The sequence below is a fragment of the Taudactylus pleione genome, unplaced genomic scaffold (assembly GCF_031769625.1).
Source record: "Taudactylus pleione unplaced genomic scaffold, aTauple2 ptg000216l, whole genome shotgun sequence".
NCBI classification, from domain to species: domain Eukaryota; kingdom Metazoa; phylum Chordata; class Amphibia; order Anura; family Myobatrachidae; genus Taudactylus; species Taudactylus pleione.
This window is the reverse complement of record NW_028284618.1, coordinates 7,521,426-7,532,051: the sequence shown is the minus strand read 5'-3', so window position 1 is coordinate 7,532,051 and position 10,626 is coordinate 7,521,426. Positions and strand designations below refer to the sequence as shown.

Here is a 10,626-nt window from a genome sequence, read left to right as displayed (position 1 = left end):
GGAGCACCATTTATCATACACAGTAAAATGTATCACTCGTTTTGGTGATAAAACTTGTTACTAAATGGGGGCCATAGTTTCCCCAAATAATTGATAGCTCCCAGGGATAGGGCAGCAACAATATCGCTGTGTATGAAAAAAGACCCACCTTAGCAGGAGACCACTCCTGGACCGATGGTTTACTGTAACCCTGCAACAATGTCAAATATAACTTTGTGGGGTAAATTTACTAAAGTGAGAGTTTTTAGAAGTGAGTTTTAAAAGTGATGTTGCCCATAGCAACCAATCAGATTCTAGCTATTATCTTCCAGAAGGTGCTAGTTACACATTAATTAGAATCTGATTGGTTACTATGGGCAACATCACTTTTTAAACTCACTTCTAAAAACGCTCACTTTAGTAAATTTACCCCTGTATCTGAATAAACTCTACAGAAATTAAAGGGTGAATATTGGTTGCAATTAGGGGGTCAACCCCTGCTAAAATGCCAGTTTACACAGTGGTGCTGCCAAAGATTATAGAGACCAATCAAATTATACATGAATATGTATTATAAAAGATGAATTACTGCCTTGCAATACCCTCATACAACTTTTAATAACTGCATTTCTATTTGAATACCAACGATATTGTCTGGTAAAGCCTTTATATGATTTCGGTATTTCCTTCCATTGTTCTTTGATATCGCCCAGATGTCAGCTACCTGCAATGGCTACATCTGTATTTGCAGAGTTTCGTGTTGTATCCAACGGAAATAAAACTCTGCCTAGGTCATATAAAAACATTGATTTTTTTTTAAAAAGAAGGGCATATGCAAACCAATGACTTGAAATCAACCAGAAAAAAAAACAACTTTGTAAAAGCACAGGAATACTATTTAAAATTTAGCACCTGTGCTCCTTTGATCCTTGGAGCCCCCAATTCTTCTAACTGCCTGTATAGAATTTTTTTTCTTCTGCTTGGCTGGGTCTTGTTTGGGTTATCAAAGAGCTATTTTTTTACAACTCCTAACAGCCAGCTTGAACAAGAGGCAGGACCTAAAGGTTCCAGGTAAGCAAGTACACGGAACGCATGTAAATAAAATGGAAAATGTACACCATCTTCTATTGCAATGTTCATATACAGGGTGTAGTAATGGCTTCTCTCCATGTGATGCATGCTATACCACCTTGTACTATGGCATGTCACCCTCAGGTTTCTACTCAAGATCACACTAATGTACACTATTGGTTGTTGGTGCACTGAAATGGAAAAACTTACCCTTGATAATTCATATGATAAACAATATAGTTTATCAATATTTTTCCATTAGAGTAGAACTAAGGGTTTTCCTGTCAGGGGGAGAAGATCATTAGATTACAGTACAAGCAGAGGGTACAAAGCACTGGGGAGGCTGGTGTCTGTAAAACCCCGGGCCACCTGTGAGAACGTGACTGGCTTTTGCATGGAGGTGAAACAATAGGTCAGTGGCTATGAAGAAACCAAGAGAATGGGAGAAAGTCTGGAGGAAAGGAAGGCGGAGAATAATATTTTTTACATAATCTTCTTATGGAGTCTTTGTCTGATTTGAAAGTGGTTGCAATAACTGTAACAGTAATAATAATAATAATAATATCATACTGGGGGATTACTAATTACATAAAATGTAACTAAGAGGAGAACACCTAATAAGGTAGAAAAAAGATGGATACAGCCTAGAAGTACAACCCTACGTTACTGCCACATAGATATCACAGGTAGTGCGGGTGCTGGGTCCATTCTCCAGAATGCTGTGGACTAGGGGTGTTCTAGGTAAGGTTTCCCTGTAATTCTGAACAACACACTTAAAATCCAGTTTTAAAACCAAACCAAACCCTACAGTTGTAAATTTTTTGGTGCAGAAATACATTTGCATTAAGTTTGTATTTGACTTGTAAAAATAAAATGGCATTGCTGGACAGTGTATAACTTCATCGAGACTTGAAAATCAGCATTGACATGTTCTGCTTTGTTGTGTTAAACATGGGCAGCAAATGCTCAAAAATATGCTGCAATCTACAGCAACCAATCAGATAATTGCTGACATTTTATCAACATCACTAGTAAAAAACAAAAACAAAACATGACAGAATCTGATTGGTTGCTACAAGTTGCACATGTTTCTCCACACTTCTAATTACACGCTCACACACACTCACTTCTCTTGTCTACTGCCCTGGAGACTCCTGATTTTCATGGAGCTCTCATGGACTGTAAGCCACTCTTCCATATTCCACTCACTTTCCGCTGCGATGACATATACCGTGATAGTGTTCATTCTAGCACCCTGCATCTGTCACAAACCGTGCAGTTCCTCTTTTCTACCTGGGGTGTCGCTCTCTGCTCTGGTGCTGCTAGTATCAGCTGAGTTTGCCAGAAGCACCAGAGGAGACAGGTGACACCACAGGCAGGTGCAAGGTGCTAGAATGAACACTACCATGAAATTTCACAGCGGGGGTGTGGCCACAATAATGCAAATTGTGTTGTCCCTACACTTGTCCCTAGGACCTTCCCTTTTCAAGTCCAAAACGCAGGCAAGCATGACCACACGCATATGCACACACAAAGCGTATACAATTTTTTAACCTCGTGTCATGTATAACTAAGCTACAACAGCAATATTACTTTGACCTGTTATGTCTGGAAAAATAAATATCACAATTCTTTTTGTTGTCTCTTGTTTTATTTCTCAAGCCATTGTTAGCACACACAGAAAAAAATATTGTATTGGTATTCCATGTTATATGTATGATCCAAAAATGGACGACTTTATATGTATCATATAAAACAGCAGTAGTTATTTAGCTCCCTTATATCACTGTATATGAGATCAAAGAGTCCTCTTTACAGTCTGCCGGCCACTTACAGCCAGTCTGCAGATCGAGTCTAAAGCTGGGCACACACTGTGCCGACGGATCCACTGACACAGCGGCCGATCAGGTAAGCTATAAAGACTTACTGACAGCGGCCGCTCAGTGTGTGTTTCCTGACATTATAACTGAAGTTACACATTTACTGTGCCAGTGTCTTATTTATAAACACTTTGAGTGCCGCATTATACACATATTTCATGTATAGATTATATAAACATATTATATAGTCTTTTCTAGACATAATTTAAAGGTAGTGTCCAAACTTTTCTTTTTGCCAGAAAGTAATTTAAATTGCAGTGTTCCAGATCAAGCATTAATTAAAGAACAGCGGGATAATTACAAGCATCATCAATATTACAAGGAGCATCAAATTGTTCCAGAGGGGAGTCATTTAATTGGAACCACTTTACTTTTCTACAAGTTGTGCATTATTATTATTACTTGCTTCAGAGTACACTTGATTATCACTGCCTGTAGGAATACAATTCATTATTTTCAAAGACAATTGTATAAGTGTTTATTTCTGTAAAGGGGGGGGGGGGGGGAGATGTTTTCACAATGCAGCAACTGTAAATGAAAGTGCAAACAAAAAACGGAGCATTACCGCTTTGGCATTTCAGATGGAGTGGTGGGGGTTACCGCTTTTTGTACCTCCCTTTTTTCTTTTGCCACCTGTATGTTTTTTGCCCAGACAGTATTGTTTTTAATATACAGTAGTATGTTCTCTGTGATCTTAGGATTGGAACACTACTCAGGTTTTTTTTATTTTGTAAACTGGGTGCAAAGGGGGACCATCTACCAAAAAGTCGATTTGTTCATTTAAAATTGCCTAAAACAAATTGTTAATTCAGCCCACAGACCTGCAATCTATTCAAACATTTTTTTTTATTTATTTTCAATTCTGATGATTGGAATGGGAAAATCAATGTCTTTCCCAATAATTTGAAGAGGCAATTCATTTCAATGGGAGCACAAAGCCCACCAAAATGCATTGGCAATAAAATTATTACAGTCCCAACATTGAAACTGTAGAGCCACAGTGGCATGGTCGTATTAGAAGAGGGGGCCAATGTGCAGTCTCCGTCCGGGCCCCCTCCTCTCTAGCTGGTGGCACACAGAGTAGACTCTAGCGCTGTGCCAGAGTCTACTGCGCATGTGCAGGATGAAGGGAAAACGGTGCTGTGGCCATTTTCCCTAAGATTTTTGCCCTGCTCATGCGCAAATTGCGGGGAAAGAGGCGGCACGTAATTTTCCAGGTGATTTGCGTAGCCCTGCCGCTGCGGGACTCTGGATAAGGGTGTGCGGGGTGCATCCACTTTATATATGCCACTGCACAATACCCAACAAGCCACAGCAGCCAAAAAGGGCATAAATCAAGAGTGGGAAAATAAATTAATAGGGCCATAGAAAAATCTAATTAGTGATAGAGAATCAGGTACTGTATGTCAAATTAAATTTATCTTGAGATGCGCTAATCTAAATTACGCCTAAGAATAGGCGGCATCGTTGGCTTTACTGTAAGCATCTGGACCGTCTCGCCTGTATTATCAGACCCAAATAGGTCTTATGAACATCACTGTAATTGTTCTTTGAAATGTCAACATATGTTACATTACTTAAAAGTCAGCCACCTTTTTGGGTTTTCCAACAAGATTTTATGTATAATTTCTTGGGATATGCCTCTCACCAGCATTTTGGGAACAATATTGTTGAGGATATGCGAGTAGCCGTGACCCCCATATTTTACCAGCCTGTTCTTTGTATGTATGTCATGGGAAATTACAATTCTGTCTTCATAGCCATTATTGATCAAAGTCTGCAGCCTGAAAAACAAAGTTGCCATACGTAAGTATGCAGCAGTGACAGTAGCTAAAATACTACCTAATGTGTATATATATATATATATATATATATATATACACATACATACACAGTATATATATAATATTAGCTGGAAAATACTTTTTACAAACAATTCACTTAACACCTAAACTTTCTGTCAAAACAGATAAAATTTACTCTTTGGGCCTGATTTAGGAGATACGTTCAGTATCCTGGCACAGGGGATGCCAGCACTTAGAATACCCACGCCAGGCATTCCAACCACCAGCATTCAGAAGGTAAGTAGCGTGGTTGGGGGGAAGGTTAGGGTTTAGGCACTAGGGGGAGGGTTAGGCACTAGGGGAAGAGGGGAAGGTTTAGGGTGCAGGGAGGGGGAGGTTAGGTTTAAGCGCTAGGGAGGGAGGTTAGGTTCAGGCACCGAAGAGGAAGGGTTAGGCTTAGGGTAGGGTAGATCATAACCCAGTCCGGATGCCGGCATCGGGACTGACCACCAGGATCCCCATCACTGACATCCCGCATACCCATACCCTGATTTAGAGGCGGACGCTGAAGCATGCGTGATCCCGTATGCAGTGGTTGTGCGAAAATATGAAAATGTCGCAGCCCCTGGGATTTGTACTGAAACGTCCACTAGCTGCATCTCACGTCTGGCCGCTTGGTACACAGACACACTATCGGTCACACCTTCGTTCTTCTGAGAAACCCTATGGTCGCTCAAATATGGTTTCCTGGTGGGAATCACAGAACAGTCTCATTATGATTTCTGTCTGTTGGAATTTTTCAGGTTCGATTCTGATGTTGAAAATGATCCTAAAGTTACCAATTGGTATTGGGGAGAAAACAAGAGCCGAGCACAGTACAGTATTGGAGCAAGTACTCACTATGAATTAGTCAAAAATGGCTGGATGTAATCATCAATATCGGTTGCTGTTCTGCGAGCTGTGTAAGATTTTGACGTTTTCCATAGGTAAGCCATGAAACTAAATATATTGCTTGATGTTGCCTGACATTACACTGCAACTTTGTTAAAAGAAATGTATTAGCTCCTCACTCTGTTACAGATAACTAAAGCCCCTCCTACACCTTTAGGGCAGTGCCTAGTGCCATCAATGCATCGATCATTGACCATCAATGCTTAGCAGCTATTGATAGTTTACCACCAATGGTCGATGGTTTTGCCATAAATGGTGGATATTCGATGGTTCTCTGCCTTTAATGGCAGAGAGTTCAGCTCCTATTATTTTTTTCTTAGCCTGTGCAGGGAGCATAGAGCTTAGCCCTGTCGCCCTTAGTGCCACTAAGCCCAACGCCCTTCCTAGATTGACCTGTCACCCGCTATATAGCACAAGAAGAGATTTTCATGGTTGGGTGAAACCATCAATGGTTTCCCATCAACGGTGTCATGCCAAGCAACGATGGCACCATCACTGGTTAACCCTCTGTTGGCCATCCCTAGCAGAGCCCAAGTAGAGTGTGAGCCAAGTCAAAAGAGGAGACTGCAGCCTACTAAGCTGCTGTGACTTCATTGGCAATATACTGTATTTATATTTGAACCCATACAATGCATTCTACAAAGTTGGTCGACAAACCTTTCATTCACAGTCTACTGGCTATATCCTAACATGGCAACCTGCTGCAAAGGGACACAAGAGAGCATGATGGATATAAATTAGTTTAGTCAAGCTTGGATGAATGATACACAGTGCGTTTACCAATTTACATAAACCCCTGTGCTAAGTCTTGTCCATTATTATTATTTATGAGACATTTTTGATATTTAACAGGGTCTCAGCTCTCATACAGCCATGATCTGTGTCAATCATGTTCGGTGCTGCTTGGCTCTCCCTGCAGCATGAGCCTTTAATGTAAAACAATTATAGTCCTTGCCACTTGAAAATGCTAAATTTATAGGCAGTGGTCATGCAATGTAGGGGATGTGGTGCTGAATCAGAGATGGACGCGCTGCCGCTGTTAAACGTAGTGAAACGTACTGGTGCGATTTATTGCTACTGCTCATGTGTCCGAGTCGCACCGCGCATGCATCCCAATTCTATCAACACAGAGTATCAGACGCACGCACGGAGAAGTCTATTGAAAATGTAGAGGGCGTTACTGGACGGTGACTGGGGGGTGCCTTAGCGCACGCAGGTAGATGATCCTTCTTATGGGAGTGTTGCGGGATAGTCGGTGAAAGTCGTTGCGTACACAGATGCTCAGTCGCTCATACAGTACGCCATACTCAGACGGAGACACTGCACCTGATACAGGGCTGGTGCAAGTTTAGATGGTGTGACTGGTGGTGCGTCTAAAGATGCACCAATCGGTATTACTGTGTGTACGGACGCTGAAAGTGAGCGTGTCAGTCCTTGCACATTCGGACGCACAGATGTACACAAGGGATGGACTTTGCAGCAACATTTGCATAAGGTTGCAGACTGGCGACCGACCAATAGAAGCTGCTGCGGCCGCGTTCGCGTACATCTATGAACAGCCCCATAGTGCATTATGATGGCCGAAGAAAACAGTATACCTGTGCCTAGAAATGTCTTGACAATATTCTATATGTGTGTGTACGTGTACGCGTGTGTGTGTGTGGTTTCAGCACATGATAAGGGAAATGCTAGAAGTAGAGTATACATCTGAAAATACAAAAAGGTACAGTATAAAAATATATACAGTAGGTTACCCTGCAGAAAAGATAGCACAACAAGCTGATGAACAGAGCATCAATGTAAACCTTTACCATTAATCAAGTTAATTAGCAGAATAAATACTGGTATTGACTGCCATGGAGTGTGCAATTGGTCAACGTCATTGAAACCTTCAATTAACAGAAGAGGTCAATACACGTAATCTGTGGACAATCCTGTTGTGTTGCTAAAGGTTTCCAGAAGCATTTATTTATGTTAGCAGATGAGCTCACCTTCCTTTTTAACTCATTAGTTTTTTTGAAGACTGTAACATTTTGCTAAAAGGGGACAAAAATCCCCTGTGATGAGAGTAAAGGTGCGTACACACTGGGCGATTAAAGTGGACGACTGAACGATAACGATATTGTTATCGTTCAGTCGTTTACTTTATCGTCCATTTTTTCACCTAAACGATGAATGATAACGACGAACGGCCAACGATGCATGTTCCCACAGGTTGTTCGTCTTTATCGTTCATCTGGCTAACATGCAGGCCAACCTGACGATATTGTCTGTTGCTGAATGTTGGGGAATGGAGGAACAACATTGAGCACAGCCTGCCGGGAACACACTAGACGATATCGCTCAAGGAGCATATCGTCTAGTGTGTACGCACCATTAAAGAAAGGTTGCGAGAAAGTAAAAGGGAGGAGATAACAAAATGAAAAATTACAATTTTATATCAAGTCGTTGGTGCACAAACATATGGTCATCACTTCGATCTTGAGAGCAGGGCTGCCATCGGGGGGGGTACAGATGGTACTAATGTACTGGTACTAGGCTCCCAGGGGGAAACCGCAACTCATGAAGCCACCTGCAAACTGCTTCTTACTCACAGGAAGAGTTTTATACATGAGAAAGAAGAAGATTGCTGTAAAAATCACCAGCGCGCTGCGGGCCCCCTATCTGACACGCTGGTCAGTGGCTGCTGCACAACTAGATTTAGATTTGGGCATAGGAGTTGCATGTCCTGGGCCCACTTCTCATTCCTCCTCAAGTGTGCCCCAGACTTCCTCACTCACCAAGGATGCTTCTGACTCCATCTTTCCTCAAGGGTGACTCTGACTCCATCCCTCCCCAAGTGTGCCTCTTCCCACTCCATCCCAATGTTCTGCTCTGACCCAAGTGTGCCCCAGACTCCCTGGCTCCTTAAGGGTGCCACTGACCCCATCCCTCCCCAAGTGTGCCTCTGGCCACTCCCTCCCCATCTACTGATCTAGAACAGAGGCAAGACCATGTTTAATGCCACAAAACTAAAAGTAAGAATGGTAGGGAACACACAATTTTTATCCTTAATAAATCATTTGGACTTTTTTTCATGTCAAACGGTTACAGTCGTCTATAGTCCTGCTATCAGGGCCGGCTCTAGGGGTGTTCGACCAGTGCAGTCGAACAGGGGTGCCACCCATAGAGGGTGCACCCCTCCCCAACATCCCGATTTCAGCGGGACAGTACTGCGCATGCGCGAGACCCGGATAGCGACATACCAATAGGGGCGTGCTGTCGATGTTGAGTGACAGCACGACCCCGTTGGTGGGCGGGCCGGGGGAGTGGCTGCCTAAACGGAGGCGTTCCCATGAGAACGCCTCCGTCTGGGGCCGGCCCCACTGACATCACGAGTGATGTTAGTGGGAGAGATTTCGGCTCTGTTTGAGCCAAAATCTCTCTGGGGCTTGCAGCAACGAGACCTTACCACAAGGGTCTCGTCGCAAGCCCGATGGTCGAGATGGTCTTGACCATCGCGACCATCTTCCTGGCTGCTCGCTATAGCTGTGGGTGGTCACCCACAGCTATGCGACCGGCCAGGAGGCCGCTCTAAAAAAAAAAATAGCCTGCCCCTGATTCAGAGCGAGTGCTCTTGTCAGAGCGTCTGGCTCTGAATCAGGGCCTGTGTACCTGGACAAACCACTCTGCAATGCAAGGGGTGCAAATACTTTTTGCATGCAGGGTAAATACTGGCTGCTTCTGCATGTAGCCCACAAATGCTGCACAGCTTTATTTTTACACTGCAATTTAGATTTCAGTTTGGACACAAGTCTCCTCCCAAATCTAAATCTCTTTGCACATTTTACGTCTGCCCCACCTGCAATGCTACATGCTTTTATAAGATGCCCAGTTACCTGCTATATCTTACTCTATTCCCAAAGCTGAATCAGGACCACTTTGCGGTGCGTTAAGAATAAAAGATAATAATAATACTACTAATAATAATTCTTTACACAGCAGCTTCCGGTTTTTCTATGCTCTAGTTTGTAATCAGGAGGTAACAAGCCTCTGGGGACATTAGCAGTCAGCGGAGTTTTATTAACTGCTCTTCACATTTTTATTACTCGGCTCCTGAATTTTTTCTGTTTATTTTATAGCTCCAGAATCCATTTGCCTAACATTGCAAACAGAGGAATCAGAGGCATGAGAAAAAGAATAGACATGGGCGTAACGACCATAGGTGCAAGGGGTGCAGCTGCTAGGGGGCCCAGAGCAGAGGGGGCCATTTTCCTTGTCAAAGTGACATGTCTTGTATACATTTTTCACCATTGGGTGGTACATAGTGGCCTTTATAAACGCTTGCTATGGGGCCTTCAAATACCTAGTTACGCCCCTGAGAATACATAAATGCTTGGATTAAATTAGTGCGTTGGTCTTAATCTGGAAAAGGTAATGTACTTAGATAGACGGTAAGGGGTATATTTACTAAAGTGCAGGTTATTAGAAGTGGAGATGTTGCCCATAGCAACCAATCAGATTCTAGCTATTATTCATGAAGCAAAATACCATGGAGAAGTGTATTACTTCTCCAACGGCACCCCCGCTCCATGCCTGTAGTGCATCACCATACTACTGTATAGTGAGTGCGATTCATAAAGAAACGGAAATATCATGTTTTCCGTTCCTCTCCTGTGGTACAGATTCGCCATCTGAGGATGGCATAATCTATACCGCAAGCCGAACAGAGCAGGGAAGCTGCGTACTTCCCTGCTGCCTGCCCTGCACTCGGCGCTGGGTCCGCCCCCCTTTTCCCAGCGTCCTTTGCAGGTCTGACCTGACCTGCTGTTCTCGGAAGCGGGCACTTGCACAGTAAGAATACAGACATATCGGGCTCCCAATATGTCTGTCTTCTCACTGCGTACAGGGATAGCGGAGGGCCAGACAGCGGCCGAAGAAGTCGGAGAGGTAAATGTACATGAATGGCTAATAAACATCTA

The 10,626-nt window shown here is 43.1% G+C and overlaps 1 protein-coding gene across 2 annotated transcripts in view; it reads right to left on the bottom strand.

The window, feature by feature from the left end:
• Window positions 1-2,698: 2,698 nt before the first annotated feature.
• Window positions 2,699-10,626, bottom strand: part of PTER (phosphotriesterase related) — a 46,136-nt gene continuing 38,208 nt past the window's right edge. For both annotated transcript variants that reach the window (XM_088478655.1, XM_088478656.1), the window contains one exon: window positions 2,699-4,714. In XM_088478655.1, the coding sequence (XP_088334781.1) occupies window positions 4,504-4,714 (211 nt within the window). In that variant the 3' untranslated portion in view covers window positions 2,699-4,503. The remainder of the gene's footprint in view (window positions 4,715-10,626) is intronic.